At 38.3% G+C, this 18,924-nt stretch overlaps 1 protein-coding gene across 1 annotated transcript in view; it reads left to right on the top strand.

Annotated features, from left to right (window-relative positions):
- Positions 1-18,924, top strand: part of PLXNA4 (plexin A4) — a 1,035,275-nt gene that overhangs the window by 871,669 nt on the left and 144,682 nt on the right. The window contains exons 21-23 of the mRNA XM_073652480.1: positions 315-457; positions 6,761-7,029; positions 16,856-16,922. Of these exons, the coding sequence (XP_073508581.1) occupies positions 315-457; positions 6,761-7,029; positions 16,856-16,922 (479 nt within the window). The remainder of the gene's footprint in view (positions 1-314; positions 458-6,760; positions 7,030-16,855; positions 16,923-18,924) is intronic.

The following is an 18,924-nucleotide window of genomic DNA, read 5'->3' as shown; positions in this document are numbered from 1 at the left end:
TAGGTGAATCTTTTCCTTTCGCTTGATTATAATTACCTAATACAGTGTCATCAACTCATTTTCTGAAAAATATGCTTTCTTATTGCTATCCATTTTTTCCTATTAGTTACATTATAGCTTTTCTAATTATTTGACTCTGTGGAAACGCAGATGTAGCAGAGTGGGTTTGATATTTAATATCTAATTTATCTGTGGTGCTGTAAAATGTCCCATGTACATCAATTCATGTATGACTAGCTATGTACAAGTGTGATAAAAGGGATCTTAGTAGTTATCTATTACTATCCTACAATAAGTTTTTTCTTGTATTTTAGCTTTCGCTGAGCTACAGACAGATATCCATGAGCTTACAAGTGATCTGGATGGAGCTGGTATTCCTTTCTTAGACTATCGTACCTATACTATGAGAGTGTTGTTTCCTGGCATTGAAGATCATCCTGTATTGAGGGACTTAGAGGTACTTTCACTTACATAAACATAAATTTTAGCTACAAATGTCATTACAAATATTAATTAGAAATATAAATATATGTTTTAACTTGTGATGATTTCTGTAATGTCCTCTTATGTCGATGTGAATAAATGCGGACAAAAAATTATAAGAAAATGCTGTATGCTCTTCTGAATCGGATGCTCAACACAGATAACACGTAGCAATCAAGGTAAATTATATTGACCCTCATGGCCCTCCAAGGGTATTTGCTTCTGAGAACTTTCAGGTATAGTATTTTTTAAATGGCTTTTCCACTAATAGACAGCCCTAGCTTAATTACTTCAAATAAAATAAACACAATCTATACCCACCTCCCACAATGGCGCCGTACCAGCAACGTCGTCACTGATGTTCCCGAAGTGTGGCATGACATTGTTGTGTCACGTGCCTGCTGCACCAATAAGTGGCCATTGTATGGCTGCAGCCTTTACTGTTATGTCAGAGTGGACGTCCACCCTGATTAAATATAGATGAGCTGCAGCCAAAAAGTGGCCACTCATTGGCCGGAGCAGGCACGTGACACAACCATGTCATGTCACCCTTCGGGAACAGCAGTAATGACATTGCTGGAATGACGCCACTGTAGAAAGTGAATTTCCACTGTTTTTATTTTAATTGGAGTCCATAATTGATTGATCTGGAGTTGTCCAGCAGTGGTAAACCTCTTAAAAATGACAAAGATGTTACGATGCAGAAAAATATACCAGTGCATAAAAATATACATTGACACCTACCTTTACAAAGTCAATGTATTTTGCTTCTTTCAGTGTTAAGAATTAACTTTCTGCTTTGTAAATATCTTTCTTATACAGTATATTAGTTTAACAAAAGCTACATCTGTACCATACTGTTGAAAGGCAGTAGTATGTAATGTATGCAATCCCACAATGTATATAAATCCACTAAATATAAAACTATTATCAGTGACCTGAGAGGATAAATTGAGGAAAGTTAATCTTTGTTCAGTAATGTTAAAAATTGTAACTTTTTATATTTCCACCATACTAAGTGCAGATCTATCTGACAATATAACAGTTTGATGTAGCAACTCTAATTAAGATATAGCTTATAGCCAAAAATTAGTAGGCAAAAATTGGATGTTCAGAAGAGCAATATTCTGAACCTCTGATCATGCACAGTGTGCCTCTGAAGCTGGGAAGTGTACACCCAACTACAGAGGTGCAGTGATGCTGCCAGAATGAGCGGCGCACATGCGCGAGATTTTCATGAGCTTAAAATGACGCCAGCTCAAGCAAATTATGTTATCACACCCACAGGGGCGTGATAACATGAAAAGAGGGCTGACTAGTCTGGGGCGACTAACACCTCATTGGCATAGGAAAAGCGAACCTTATAAATGTTTTTTTTAAACATTAAACTGAATAACATTATACAAGGTTGGTTAGGCAGGGAATTTAGTCATATGTACAGTACAGACCAAAAGTTTGGACACACCTTCTCATTTAAAGATTTTTCTGTATTTTCATGACTTTGAAAATTGTACATTCACACTGAAGGCATCAAAACTATGAATTAACACATGTGGAATTATATACTTAATAAAAAAGTGTGAAACAACTGAAAATATGTCTTATATTCTAGGTTCTTCAAAGTAGCCACCTTTTGCTTTGATGACTGCTTTGCACACTCTTGGCATTCTCTTGATGAGCTTCAAGAGTTAGTCACCGGAAATGGTCTTCCAACAATCTTGAAGGATTTCCCAGAGATGCTTTGCACTTGTTGGCCCTTTTGCCTTCACTCTGCGGTACAGCTCACCCCAAACCATCTCGATTGGGTTCAGGTCTGGTGACTGTGGAGGCCAGGTCTTCTGGCGTAGCACCCCATCACTCTCCTTCTTGGTCAAATAGCCCTTACACAGCCTGGAGGTGTGTTTTGGGTCATTGTCCTGTTGAAAAATAAATGATGGTCCAACTAAACGCAAACCGGATGGAATAGCATGCCGCTGCAAGATGCTGTGGTAGCCATGCTGGTTCAGTATGCCTTCAATTTTGAATAAATCCCCAACAGTGTCACCAGCAAAGCACCCCCATACCATCACACCTCCTCCTCCATGCTTCACGGTGGGAACCAGGCATGTAGAGTCCATCCGTTCACCTTTTCTGCGTCACACAAAGACACGGTGATTGGAACCAAAGATCTCAAATTTGGGCTCATCAGACCAAAGCACAGATTTCCACTGGTCTAATGTCCATTCCTTGTGTTCTTTAGCCCAAACAAGTCTCTTCTGCTTGTTGCCTGTCCTTAGCAGTGGTTTCCTAGCAGTTATTTTTTCATGAAGGCCTGCTGCACAAAGTCTCCTCTTCACAGTTGTTGAAGAGATGTGTCTGCTGCTAGAACTCTGTGTGGCATTGACCTGGTCTCTAATCTGAGCTGCTGTTAACCTGCGATTTCTGAGGCTGGTGACTCGGATAAACTTATCCTCAGAAGCAGAGGTGACTCTTGGTCTTCCTTTTCTGGAGCGGTCCTCATGTAAGCCAATTTCTTTGTAGCGCTTGATAGTTTTTACAACTGCACTTGGGGACACTTTCAAAGTTTTCCCAATTTTTCGGACTGACTGACCTTCATTTCTTAAAGTAATGATGGCCACTCGTTTTTCTTTACTTAGTTGCTTTTTTCTTGCCATAATATAAATTCTAACAGTCTATTCAGTAGGACTACCAGCTGTGTATCCACCTGACTTCTTCACAACACTACTGATGGTCCCAACCCCATTTATAAGGCAAGAAATCCCACTTATTAAACCTGACAGGGCACACCTGTGAAGTGAAAACCATTTCCGGTGACTACCTCTTGAAGCTCATCAAGAGAATGCCAAGAGTGTGCAAAGCAGTCATCAAAGCAAAAGGTGGCTACTTTGAAGAACCTAGAATATAAGACATATTTTCAGTTGTTTCACACTTTTTTGTTAAGTATATAATTCCACATGTGTTAATTCATAGTTTTGATGCCTTCAGTGTGAATGTACAATTTTCATAGTCATGAAAATACAGAAAAATCTTTAAATGAGAAGGTGTGTCCAAACTTTTGGTCTGTATTGTATGTCAATGCTGCTGGATTGGAGGGCATGGGGGATCTGACAGGTTCCCTTTAAGCTCTGGGTCTTCTCTGGTATATTATAGAATTGAAGTTGCCAGATACTTATAACGAAGTGACAATATCTAATATGTAATCTACTACCATAATATCATAGGGAATCACATTAGTGTCGAATTGACCTTCCTAGCATGCTAATAAATATGGACTGCTATTCATTAAACACTATTGCAATGTGCTTTCTTGTGTCCCCTATCAGTTTCTAATATCGACTCTGCCAGCTACGATATGGGAAGCAGTAGTAAAATACACAATACAACCATATTCAAAATACAAATATGCTTTCTTGATGGTAATTTGTACATACAGGAGCTCTGACCATAAGTGTTTGGCTCTGGTTTATAATTTTCTACAATTTTGTAATCATTTTAGATTGCTCCATCATGTTGCAAAAGTATTATAATTCCTACAAAAATAACTTTATTAATCTCTTTAGCCAGAGCCAAATCTGTTATAGAGAACAGCTCTTGAGAAGAAGAACCTGGTTTGTCCATTACATAGGCAGTCCATTGATTTCAAGAAGCACCATGCAATGTGATACAGCTAATTCAGAAGCCCTTCACAAAAGTTTTGAAATGTGTGTAAATATACATTAAAGAAGCACTCCCACAAAACTTTTTATTGCCTACACCTGTTTAAGTATACATGTAAGTGCTGTAATATACTCACCAGTCCTCATCTTCCCCAGTTTCCAGCACCGCTTTGGTCCTCCTCTAGTTCACATGACTTCTATTCCCACTCACCGGACCACACTGGGGTCTATGTGTGTACGGAAAGTTGCTTTTACAACGTAAGCCTATGGAACGTCAATATGAAGCTCCATAGGCTTACATTGTGGGAGCACTAATTTAATATATCAAATGTCCCATTTTTCAGGCAAATCAGGAGATTCAAATGGTCAAATACAACATTTTGGATGCTTATATCATGAATGCCAATAAATCTATAATGGGTTTGTAAAAAAAGAATGTCACTGGAAAATATTTATAAATAGTACAGAACAACTCTAATGGAAATTATTTTGTTACAGTCTCCTGCTAATTGCCTCACAGTAATTAGTACAAACAAGAACACTTCCCTGGAAAGAATGTCTTTTGAAGTTAATTGTTGGAAAAAAGTTCCTCTGCTACTTACAATGTAGACAGGTTATGCAGCCCACTCAATTTTTGTCTATTTTCTAATTACACCAGCTTACCGCAGACTTGTACTGCACAGAAAGTAACCTCTGATAAACAAATAACCCTGCCTTTATTACATCCTCACTAAGTTAGGTGGTTTTGGCAGACTTTCTGTAATTAGCTTTTTAGAATATATTAGAACAGAATAAAAAGAGTCATATGAAATAAAGTGTAATTTATCAAGAGGATACTGTATTCATTTGATTTGCTTCCTAACACTAACTTGTAGTAAATGAGTCTAAGTCTGCTTCCCAAAGGAATTGCATCAAGATGAAGTGTGTTATCCAGGCTTACAGCCAAAAATTACATTTATATATTTTGAAAACATTTTTGTATACATTGTGACAGTTTGCTAAAACCACCCCTCCCCATAAAGTATGAAAAGTAATAACAGCCTGTGTTTTATTGGTGCTTTAGTGCAATTTATTAAATTCTATTCTTTCGTAATGAGATCTTGGTTGGTTTTATCACCAAAGTTAGTCAAAAACCTTTGAATATCCAACTCAAACAGTTGCTCTTTCTTTAAAAAATCTGCTGGCTTAAGTTAGCTAGTAGCATCCAAAATTGTTAGCTGCTAGGCCACGTTCACACTTTCAGTATTTGGCCAGTATTTTACATCAGTAAACACCGAAACCAGGAGAGGATCAATCAGAGGAAAAATATAATAGAAACACGTCACCACTTCTGTATTTATCACCCACTCCTGGCTTTGGCTTACAACTACTGATGGAAAATAGTGACCAAATACTGAGCATGTGAACATGGCCTTATCTATGGGTATTGGAATAAATCTTTGGAAGTATGCTACAGAAGAAGGTAAAGCCACTATTTATTCCACTATTTATTTATCAGTGGCATACACAGTTTTATGCCTTGAAGTTAATTCTTAAACAGGGAGTCATTCTGTTCTCTTAGAGATATAAAACACTTAAAAACAAACTTAAAAGTTGATGTCTTGCATTAGATAAGGCAGTTTATTAGCTTCATTTATTAATTGACACCTATGTCTAGCTTTAGGTCCAGAATTTTAAGACCCAGCACCTGGAGATGAACAAGGTGCATACCATTTAAACTTTTCAGTGATCTTAAAAATAGTACATTTAAAGAGGTTGCCCACTACTTTAACATTGATGCCCCATCCGTAGGATAATGCATCAATGTCTGATCGGCCAGGGTCCCGCACCCGGCACCCCTGCCGATCAGCTGTTATCGGTGCCCGCGACGGCCCATTGAATTGAATAGAAGGCGGATGTGTAGTACCCTGCATTAGCCACTACAGCTAAACGGCCAAGTTCCACAAGTAAGTACTTCCGGCAAGCGACCCTTGCCGCCGGCACCAATAACAGCTGATCAGCGGGGGTGCCAGGTGCGGGACCCCAGCCAATCAGACATTGATGCTCTATCCTATGGATGGGGCATCAATGTAAAAGCAGTGAAGAACTTCTTTAAGTGTAAAAGTACAAAGGTATAGAAAATGATGGTTCCACAGCTTAAAGACGATCTTTCATCAAATCAAAGTCTTATTCCACTCTGCAGCCACTATTACATAATGTGTCCAGTTCAACCTGAAAAAATTGGTGAAAATATGAATGGGATCCTTATAAGACTCTCTTGTACAGTGAGCATTCACTATTGGAAGATTTTAAAGACGAACTGTCAGTGGTCTTGATGTGTTTAACCCTATTGACAAGAGAAGATTTATTGGTAATTGGTAATTCCAAGAGGAATTACAGAGAAATGATAGAATGCAGAGTTGTAAGAAAAGTTGCTCTAGTTATTTTGTGGTAGTTAAACGTATTTACTAAAACAGAAACATCAGGAGAAGTGAGAGGTCTTCTTATCTTTTAGCTGGCAGGTAGGTAAATTAGTACCACCATACATGCTAGTCTACAGAATAGGCAAACAAATCTAATCTTCACTGTTACATTCTATATTCAATAGACCCACTGTTATCTGATTGTTTATTTTTCCACAGGTCCCTGGCTACAGACAGGAACGTGTAGAAAAAGGTTTGAAGCTTTTTGCCCAGATGATTAACAACAAAGTTTACTTACTCTCCTTTATTCGGACTCTTGAGTCTCAGCGCAGCTTTTCCATGCGTGATAGAGGCAATGTGGCTTCCCTCATTATGACCGTGTTGCAGAGCAAATTAGAATATGCCACGGATGTGTTGAAACAACTGCTCTCTGATCTTATAGATAAAAATTTGGAAAGCAAGAATCATCCTAAATTATTGTTAAGAAGGTAAGTTTGTGTACATATCTGTTGTGAAAAAATATATTTATTGTCTGTTGCATGATACCTATTAGTCACCCCAAAAATATATGTCCAAACGAAATATTAAATCCCCAGAGCCACCAAGAAAATAAATACACTACAGAAAGTATCATAAATATACTGTATATTGTCATTGTTAATCCTTAAAACTATTGCAAAAATTAATAGTAGTGGTGAACGAATTTGACAAAATTTGAATCTGATAAATACTATGGGGTAACAGCACACCAGACCATAGAGTGATATCTTTATAAAAAGATAAAATACATCCAGTTAATGTGCTCACCTGAGCCGGTAGTGTAGGCTGCTGCTGCCCCGTGGCTGGGGATGATCTCCACCAGGGAGCTTGAAGGAAAAGATAATTCACAGTTTGGGCTGTGCCCACCGAAATAAAGATCCTTGATCCAATAATTTAAAGAATTGTTTTTTATTCCACAATTGTTTATTCTTTACCATTTTTCAAAGCACCATTTAGTGCACCCAATTTTTTTCTTTTTCGATTCCATTTTTCTCGATATCCACCCCTATTGTCATCTTCCCTTTTTTCATTTTCAGACAATTTCATTTTCTCACCACTCTACTCACCTCTTTTCCATAAAACTAAACTTTTCCTCATCTATTGCTATTTTTCTGTCCTTCTGCATTGAACTTGCTGATTGCAGAGTTCACACACTTATTCCTTCCATCACACAATAATAATAATCTTTTTATTTATATAGCGCCAACATATTCCGCAGCACTTTACAATTCAGACAATTTCCAGACATTATTGGCACAGTCCCCATTGGGGCTCACCCGGAGAACCCGGGGAAAACCCACGCCAAAACAGGGAGAAGATACAAACTCCTTGCAGATGTTGTCCTTGGTGGGATTTGAACCCAGGACTCCAGCGCTGCAAGGCGGCAGTGCTAATCATGCTGCCCTATACGTTGGATACAATTTCTTACTACTTTTCCTTATCCTTCACCTCCCCACCCTCTTCTCTTCTGCCTTCTCAATTTTTGCCTTTATCTAACTGAAACTTTCCTATCTTGTAGCTCTACAAGATTAGTCTTATTTTTTTCTGCTCTTTCTTCTCCTTCATTTCTACAATAGCGTTCTAGCTCCACTTCCATCTTGTTTTCTTTTTCTCTTTTCTCTCTTGATTTCACCACTTTCATCACTTTACATAACTCCTATTTGCACTGTACAGTTGGATTTTACACTTGAGAAAGATGCCATTCCGATGTTGAAACGTGTTGTGGATTAAAAACATATTCTTTATATTATTGGATCCAGGATCTTTATTTTGTTTAGCGCAGCCCAAACCGTGAATTGTCTTTACTGTCAAAATTTTAATCTGGTAGTTCACTCAAATTTGGCCAGAAAATTCAATTTGCATCAAACTTATCTGATGAGAATGGAGTATGCTCCTTGGTGTTCTAGTGTCTCTCCCAACACCAGGACATAATAAACATAGGGTAAAAAATAAATAAATAAATAATACTCACCTCGTCGCCCCATCCTACTATTCGGTCCTTTACACACCTCCCTGCTTCCTCTCATTTATTTCTCCACAGCAAGCAACATACTCTTCCTCTATCCTCACCCTGTTCTAATGCTGATTGGGCCTCAGGTGACGCACGTTGTGATGTCATGACATCAGGACGTGTGTCGTGACATCAGAGGCCTACTCACCATCAGAAGTCGTGAGACCGTAAAGAAGAGGTTGGAGAGAGGACCAGACTCATCTGCAGCAGTGGGACAGATGAGAGACAAGATGAGTACTGTTTTTTTTTTCACCCCTTTCCTGGCCCTCTACAAATCAGCAAAATGGCAGTGAGTCAGTAGGCCGCCATGTTGTTGGATTTGCAGGAAGAGAATCAGAAAAAAATGTGATTTTTGAGAATCAGAATTTTTTGACAAATTGAAGATGAACCCAATTTACCTTAAATTGATTCGTTCATCTCTAACTAATACTATATAAAAGACCTGAACATGCAATATATTGTGCAATCATTCAAACATTCGCAGGTTCTAGTCCCCAAAGAGGACTAAAAAAAAGTAAAAAGTAATTTAACAAAACAATTTTTAATGTACGCTATGAATAAATTACCTCTGTTATCTAATTAATAAATATAGAAATAAATAACTGACAAACCCTGGAGTATTAGTTGGCCTCAGATTGCCATAGTAACAATGGGGACCAGACAGTTAGAATCTTGGGGTGCTGATGGAGTTAAAAAGGGAGCCTTCTCTCTCTGCTAACTTTATAGATTCCGCTGTTGCCAGAAGCATCTAGGGGGTTAAACACTGATCATGGCAGGAGAGTGTTAGCTATAATATACAGCTGACACCCACTGCATTTTTTCCCAATGGGGATGCCATTCTCTTATTTCTCAGGTCGGTAAAAAGTATATTGGTGGTCATTAAGGAGATAAAGCTCAGGTTGATGTAAAGTGAACCTTTTAGAGTATAATAAAGATTTGCGCTCAGACATTCCCTAATTTTACTATTTATTATTACCTGAGTCGGTCTCATAATGGGTGGTAACAGCTTTATAATAGGAGAAATCAAATTCTCCATGGCTGATTTCCTAGTCATTGGCAATAGAATACATAGGCCATTTCTAGCATTCACCAATGCAAAGAGCAGGGAAAAGCCATAATGTGCAGTTGGACATCATTACAGGCTCGCTGTTCTTTAGAATCCATCCACACTATGGAGGGATCATCAATAGAGTAATACTGATGATGGCCTCTGGCAAAGTAGTTATTAAATATTTGGTTTCTTTACATCTAATCTAAGTATAGCTAAAAGGGACACTTCAAAAAACCCTGATACACTGTGCAATGCTTAGTACATGGATTCATGGATAGAAATCATATAATATCCCTTCAAGCCCAGCACTTGGTATAACAAATTCATTCAGTTATTTTATTTTGATAAATCAGACTTTTTCAGATTCAAGAATATCAAATATGGTTTATTTTACATTGTTTAATTTTTGAAAAGTGGCATGATATAAACTTTTATATATACAGTGGGGAAAAATAGTATTTGATAAACTGCTGTTTTTACAAGTTTTCCCACCTACAAAGAATGGAGAGGTCTGTAATCTTTATCTTTGGTACACTTCAACTGTGAAAGACAGAATCTAAAAATAAAAAACAGAAAATCACATTCTATGATTTTTACATAATTAATTTGCATTTTATTGCATGAAATAAGTATTTAATACAATAGAAAAATAGAACTTAATATTTGGTACAGAAACATTTGTTTGCAATTACAGAGGTCAGACGTTTCCCGTAGTTCTTGACCAAGTTTGCAAGAACTGTAGCAGGGATTTTGATGCACTCCTCCATACAGATCTTATCCAGATCTTTCAGGTTCCGGGGCTGTCGCTGGGCAACATTGAATTTCAGCTCCCTCCAAAGATTTTCTATTGGATTCAGGTCCGGAGACTGGCTAGGCCACTCCAGGACCTTGAAATGCTTCTTATGGAGCCACTCCATAGTTGCCCTGGCTGTATGTTTTGGGTCATTGTCATGCTGGAAGACCCAGCCACAACCAATCCTATATGCTATTACTGAGGGAAGGAGGTTGTTTGCCAAATCTCACAATACATGACCCCATTCGTCCTCCCTTCAATGCGGTGCTGTCGTCCTGTCCCCTTTGCAGAAAGCATCCCCAAAGTATGATGTTTCCCCCACCATGCTTCACGGTTGGGACAGTTTTCTTGGGGTTGTACTCATACTTCTCCAAACATGGCGAGTGGAGTTGATACCAAAAAGTTCTATTTTGGTCTCATCTGATCACATGACCTTCTCCCATTCCTCTTCTGGATCATCCAGATGGTCATAAGCAAACTTCAAATGGGCCTGGACATGTGCTGGTATGAGCAGTGGGACCTTGCGTGTCCTGCAGGATTTTAATCCATGACAATGTAGTGTGTTACCAACGGTAATATTTGAGGCTGTGGTCCCAGCTCTCTTCAAATCATTGACCAGGTCCTCCTGTGTAGTTCTGGGCTGATTCCAGACCTTTCTCAGAACCTCCTTACCCCACATGGCGAGATCTTGTAAGGAGCCCCAGACCGAGGAAGATTGACAGTCATCTTGTGTTTCTTCCATTTTATAATAATTGTGCCAACAGTTGTTGCCTTCTCACCAAGCTGCTTGCCTATTGTCTTGTAACCCATCCCAGCCTTGTGCAGGTCTACAATTTTGTCCCTGGTGTCCTTAGACAGCTCTTTGGTCTTGGTCATGGTGGAGAGATTGGAGTGTGATTGAGTGTGTGGACAGGTGTCTTTTATACAGGTAGCGCAAAATGAAAATTAATTATGTAAAAATCATACAATGTGATTTTTTGGTTTTATTTTTAGATTCTGTCTCTCACAGGTGAAGTATACCTACGATAATAATTACAGACCTCTCCATTCTTTGTAGGTGGGAAAACTTGCAAAATCAGCAGCTTATCAAATACTTATTTTCCCCACTGTATATATATATATATATATATTATTTTTTTATATATTTTTTTCAGTTATTACTTTATTTTTTAGTCCTTTTATGAGACTTGAACCAGCAATCACTTGATTACTCATACTATTTACTACAATACTAAAGTACTATATAGTGGGTTTTACAGAAGTACCAAGATGCTAACCATAGAGCCTTTCCAAGTCATAGCATTGCAGAGGGGCTGATGGGAACCAGTGAGTGCACACATCATCACTCTATTAAAATGCTGCCATCAGTGAATGACAAAGGCATCTAAATGATTAAAGGGGTTGTCCACTACTAGGACAACCACTTCTCGATCTGAATGAAAAAACACTTATACTCGCCTCCTATGTCGGTGCAGTAGTTGCCTTACGGCATGACTCACTTTGTCCTTCAGCTCATGGACAGGTCTCCTGACCTTTTACTTTTGAATTTTCGAGTATAATTCAGGATTCATTGTTCCATCAACGATGGAAAGGCGTTCTGACTCAAATGCAGCAGAACAGGCCCAAACCATAATACTGCTACCACTTCACAGATGCAATGTTCTTTTTGGAGTGGTTTTCTTCTTGCAATCCTATTGTGCACACCATTTTTGTTCAGTGTCCTCCTGATGGAGGAGCCATAAACATTAACATTAACTAATGTGACAGAGACCCCTAGTTGCTTAGAGTTACCTTGGGTTCCTTTGCGACCTGGCAGACTATTATATATCTTTGTCTTTGAGTGATCTTTGTTGGTTGACCACTTTTTCCAGCGTGATCAATAACAACTCTTCTTCTAAGCTCCTCAAAAATTTCCTTTGTTTTTCCCGTGACTCACTTCCACAAATGTGTGTTATGAACATCAGCCTTTGATAGATACATGATTTTCTAAATCAAACAGGTCGCTTAGTCACACCAGATTGTCATCTCATTGATTGAAAACATCTGACTGATTTCACCCTCAAATTATCTGATAATCCTAAAGGTTCTCATACTTTTGCCCTCACAGATGTGTACTATTGGATCACTTTGTTCATTTAAAAAATTATAAAGTCTAATATTTTTGACTCATTTGTTTGATTTTGTTATATTTATCTACGTTTGGGTCTTGGGGGAGGGGTGGGAAATTGATATAGCTTAAGATGAAATTGCAGAAATAAAGAAAATTCTGAAGTGTTCACATACTTTCAAGCCCCGGCGTTTATTGATCCAAGAAAGAATCATTTATTACTTCCCAATTATCTCGTAGAACTTTATGCAGATGAGCAATATTTAAATTTTTTTACACCACATTTAAGCGGAGCTAATGTGAGCAAAATGATATTTTGCATGATGGTAGTAATTGGTATTACAGCTTTTATTCTCATATATATTAGGATAATATATTGACATACTGTGGGTTCAGGAGGGTGAGGAGGTTAGTCATTTATAATACCACCTAAAAATTATAGTGGATGCATTTTAGGATCTAGACATCAGATAAATTCTTTCCATAGACAACAAGAGAGACAATGACATCTGGTGTAAAAAGCAAGTACTGCATTCTTTAAAAATAAAAACAATGAAAAAGAATAAGAAAATATTTTAAGAAAGTGAATCACTTAAGTATGGTGAATCCAAAATTAATCTTGAACGTGAACAGTTATAAAACGAATAATAAGAAAAACAAAAAAAACATACAAATGTGTAGGTATGATCATAAATATATTAATCCTTGTTTACCACATTTCTTAGTTGTCTATTTATTGGATAATATTACAGTTCATTGAGTATTTAACAATGAAGAAGAGCTCATGCAGAAGGCAAAGCCTTATTATGGAGTTATTACTTAAAGTAACCACTACAGGGTTTCTTTTTTTTCACGACTGGAGTGGTATCACTAATGGCTGTTCCCTGTGTGTGGTAAAATACTTACAGTTTCCGCCTTCTACTGGTGCCAGTGCCACTCTAGTCCCTCTCTGCCATCTTGTGACCACAGCTCCTGACTGACCGAAAGTCACAGCCAAACGGTCACCAGTTTTCAATGTAAGTCTATGAGAGACTTGTTCTAAGTCTCATAAACTTAAATTAAGAAGTGACTTCTGGTCCACCCAGCAAATACTGGAGCAATTCAGCAGGTCCGAACTCTGGTTATGTAGATTGAAGAAATGCCATAAACAGCTGAAGACAGTGACCAGTAAGAATTTTACTACACATAGGGAACAGACATTAATGATACCACTCTGGTGCTGAAATAAAAAAATACACCAAAGTGGTCCGTTAATGTACCACGAGAAATAGTGTTTTCTCTATATGCAGTGATTCTAGAGAAGAATGTAATACCTGTAATATGGCATGCAATGGGTTATGACACATTTTTCTTAGTAAACTGTAGGTTCATAGAAATTTACTTAGATATAGCAGGGGCGGACATAGACAGAAGAGGGCCCCTGTGCAAGAACATATAGGTCATTTGCAGTTCAATAATGTGTCTGTAACACAAATGGTTTGCTGCTTTAAAGGTGGAAGTGGACCCCTTTACCTCTTGGGTAGTGCAACTACACAGGTTGCACCAATGGTATGTCCACCCCTGACAAACAGTATGGGCTCACAAAAGGCTATGAATAATGTATTATGCATCTATGCAACTTAGACCCATAATATGCTCTTAAAGAGGTTGTCCTCTACTTTTTCATTGATGACCTATCCTTAGGATTGGTCATCCATGTCTGATCGGCCAGGGTCCGCCACCCCTGTCAATCAGCTGCTATTGGTGCGATGGTGGCGCAGGTCAGAAATACTCCCTTGCGAAGCTGTCCATCTTCTGAGAGTGACCGAGGCTTTGTACTGCACATCGGCCTCCTATTCAAATCAATAGCAGACAAATGTGTATTTCCCTGTCGCGGCCACTACCAGAAGACTTCCGGCTCTGCAAGTGAGTATTTGTGGCTGGCAACCACCATCACCAACACCTGTCACAGCTGACCGCAGGGGGTGCTGGGTGTCGGACCCCAGCCAAGCAGACTTAAGGATAGGTCATCAATAAAAAAGTAGTGGACAACCTCTTTAAGTTAATCTGTCACGGGTGTGTCAAAGGTGACAGACTGTCACCCTGCAGTTGGTTGCAGGAGACCTCTTCATTTGGCATTACAGGCATCTTCTTAGAGACTGGCTGTCTCTAGGACCCAGCAGCTACCTCCCTCTGGCTAATTAGCTCCCTGGCCTGAGCATATAAATACCTGGTGTGTCTGAGAGGGAGGTGTCGGCGATATTCATTACTACTTGTGAGGCTTTAGCAAGAGTAGTACTTTGTCCTTTCTAGAGCTTGAGGCCATGTGCGCATTTGGCTGGAGTCATCTAAAGCTAAGAAATCCCCCCCTATTTGTCTATCCTTGTTGTCTATAGAGTTTAGTGGAGATCGACTAGTGCTCATCTCTTCCCTTCCCTAGCCTTAGCCATTCGCCAGGGAAAGTCAGGGCAAGGCACGCGTGCGGCGATTGGTGAGGAGCCAATATAATGACAGTAGTTGAGACAGGGCGACACTAGACCAGACTAGGAGGTCTCCACTCCCCCCTTTCCCAAGAGTCTGGGCTCCCTTTCCCTCTTCCCTCTGTGTTGCACTTAGTCTTTCCCACACCCTGCATGACATAAGCCTGCAGTCTATGGTTTTTAAAATATTATTTGGGTTTTCTGATCTATACAGATAAATTATTACCTTGAATGATTGTAATGATTTCAGTCTGTTCCTCAATCATTAAGTATACATTGTGATTTTGTAAAACTTTAGCAGTAGGTTTGTAAAATGTACATTATCTAAAAAAAATTAAGCAAGAGGCAAAAGAAAGACGCAGGCATATACTTTAATATTTTAGAAGTGTTTTATTAAACTTTGGTTACAGACAAAAAAAAACAAAGCATGGCTTTACTTTACCAAAGTAATGTACATGTGCAATATGTTAGTATTTTCTAAGAGAAGGAGCTGTCCTTGGTGCTGAACTATCATTTGTTTGGTTACTGTTCTTGAAAGATCCAATTCTTGTTAAAGACAACAGATGGGTGAGATATTCTATAGATGAAACTCAGAAATAACTTCAGGGCCTCTAGACTTTGTAGCGTCTGTGAATTATGGCATTCAAGTGCCTTCAGTCGTGTATGCATTAGGAATGTTAGGAATGTACTTTGTATACGGGTAGTCTAAGCCTTAGCTTGATAATTTTCCAAATTCACCTGTTGTTACCTTAGGATAGCCTTCACAGAAACACTTGAGGACACTTAAAACTTTAGGGAAAAAAAATCAGTGTTTTAGCAGCTTTAATGCTAATGACAGTATTTTACTTACTGTGCAGGGAAAGTGGCACAAGAATGTGAAGAAACCAACGGAACCTTCTAACTTTATATTTCAATGTTTTTCCAGTCATTCCCTATTTTTAATTTTTATGTGGTATTATTTCTTACAGGGAACCGGTCATGTCCTTTTTTGCTATTAAACTGCCCCCAATTTCTTGTTAGAGATGCACATTGCATCACTAACATGTTTTTCATAAGCAAAACATCCCAGTATTTATCACAATAAAAACTTTTTATACTTTAATGATTGCCCCACATACCTTCTGTTTCAGTCAAAGGTGTGGGGATCGCTAGGTTTCCAGTCACAGTCAGTCAAATGCCTTTTTGAGTGTATGTCCCATCTTCATTGCGTATGTGTGTATGCTCCGAAGCCGCTGAGAGCCAGTGGCTGGTGGACGCGTGCATGATTGTGACATTCAGCGGCTCCGGAGCATGCGCACATAGGATATGAAGCTGAGACATGCACCCAGATTCAGTGCACATGCCAGAAAGCTGATAGTCATTGCCCAAGCGCGGGACCTGCTGGGAGATTTTGGTGATTTAGGGGGAGCAGTGAATGGAAGGAATTATGATGCGATGGCGTGGAGAATTTGAAAAGGTATTTGACTGACCGTGACTGGAAAGCTAGAAATCCCCACCCCTATGACTGAAACAGAAGGTACAGTATAAAGGGCAATCATCAAAGTATAAAAAGTGTTTTTTTGGGATAAATACTAGGACGTTGTGCTTGAAAAAATTATGTTAGTGATACAATGTGCATCACTAACAAGATATTGAAGTCAGTTTAATAGCAAAAAAGGACGTGCAAGATTCCCTTTAGTGTAACTGTCATAGTTTCTTAATGTATGTTTTTACTTTCATGAGTGTAGTATGAATATACAGTATTTTAATACACATTAGCATACCGGTATGTATGTATATGGGTTTACAGAAGCTTCAAGTCATATAAGATAGTATTGTTAATAACATTTCCCATACTTCTTTTATTTATTTTAGAACAGAATCGGTTGCTGAAAAGATGTTAACCAATTGGTTTACATTCCTCTTGTACAAGTTCCTTAAGGTTTGTATTTTTCTGCAGAGAGTACGTACACGGATATGTTTGATATACTGTATGTGTATTTTTATCATTAGGGTATAGTGAGGGAGAATTATCAATGGTGTCATAGTACGTATGTACAAGTCAACGAAAAAAACATTCATTCTAACAATTTTTTTGTAGAGCCAAATGGAACATGATAAATTTGCAACCCACTTAACATTGTAAACACTTTGGCCCTGATTCATTAAAAAATTTACGCCATAATTCTAATGTAAAAATATTTGAAAAGTGGCAAAATTTTTGCACATGGAGCAGTTGAGCAAAAATGTTGAGACTTTTGACATTTTCATGAGAGTTTCCTGCAGCTCTGCCAAATTTGCTTGAGCTGACAGAGGACGAGGGCAGCACAGGGGTGGCACAGGGTTGGCACAGGGGCGGAACACCACAACTCATCTCATTCATGTTCCTTACACAAGAAATTTTGCTGTAGTCTCTGATTATTTATGGCAAAGCACTTGTCAGATGCTCCTGATTCATTGAGGCCTCTAAATAAATCAGGAGCGCCTGTCTCTAATTTACCCTCTCGTGAAAATTGCCAGTCTTGATGAATCAGGGCCTTTCTCTTTCTTATTTCAGCTCATGGCCAGTATACTTGTATATTTATATCAGTATAAATTTGGCATCTTTTCCAATTCATCCTACCCTCTTTTTCTAGACACTTTTCTATGGGTTGGAAGTAACTAAAAAAAATGATAAATGTGGTGTGCATCGAATTTATTAAAAAAAGGGGGAGTTGTTACCCATAAAAATAAATTCTGGTTTGCAAATCTACTCCCTATAGACTCCTTAAATGAATGTAGAGAAGAGACATCTGCGATATTATCTATATAGGTGATACATTTTAGTCCTTGGCTTATACAGTATGTCTAAATATTAGCTATTTTTCTGAATATATTCCTTTGGCTGAATTATGTTTTCACTAAACACATTTCACAAATATTATACTGGGCCGCATTTATGTTTTTCATTACATGGAATATAAAGAAGCAACTTTATTTCAAAACAAATTTTCATAGACATTTGAGACATTGATTTCCATTCATATATTCCGCAGAAAACTATATTGAGAGATAGCTGTGATCGTAGACAGCCATCCTTCAGAAATGAGTCAGGGAGTAAATTCTACCCATTGCCCCATACTGCGGTAATTTCCCTATGCTTTCAGACGGAGGATGATCTCACACAGTTTACATAAGAAAAGTCCTTTTCCAATCCCTCTTTTCTTGCTGAGTTGTTGATGTTTTGGTAAATTAAGTTTACATTCAATCATGTAACGTTTTTTAGTTTAGTTACATTATTATGTGCAGTAATTTCATACAGCCCACTCTGCACTGCTGTGCCCGAAACCATGAGCAGCCTGGTATTTGTCCCCAGCACCTGCAATACCGGTATATCTTACTTGTCAGGCAGGCTCTCCATGCCATTAGCTGCAAGCAGGATATGAGCAAACAGCTCAGGATCTCACACAAGCCAGAATATGTATCTTAAACAAGTTTACCAAGTCCCACTGTGCCCGGGCATTTCTACAGCTTTCATGGCTATGCAATCAGAGTATAACATATAATCATCATGTAATTTGTGTCAGTGCCCTGTAATTATCAAGTGGTAACCAGACCAAATTTCCATAGATATCTGGCAGATTAGCTCCTAAAAATTGACCTTTCTAATAGCAGACATTTTGCATTCAGTTGAAGACAACTGTCTGTAAATGCAGACGTGTACTGACACAGAGTTAGACTACAGAACTATGTATAATAATATATAAAAAGAAGAACGGCACTCCTTTTAGCATTGGAGGTGCACGGATAGGGTCCCAATCCTTATAATACAACAAATGCAATTCGGCACTCATTCAAAGATTTTTTATTATTTGAATCAAAGAGTAGTGTATAGAATTTTTTTTTTGACGTTTCGTTCTCTGTGACCTTTTTCAGAATATAAACTAGAGATATATATATATCAT

Source organism: Phyllobates terribilis, unplaced genomic scaffold (genome assembly GCF_046119375.1).
Source record: "Phyllobates terribilis strain yellow unplaced genomic scaffold, ASM4611937v1 Scaffold_11__3_contigs__length_659146591, whole genome shotgun sequence".
NCBI lineage: Eukaryota > Metazoa > Chordata > Amphibia > Anura > Dendrobatidae > Phyllobates > Phyllobates terribilis.
The sequence above is the reverse complement of the archived record's forward strand: the minus strand, read 5'-3'. Positions and strand labels throughout refer to the sequence as shown.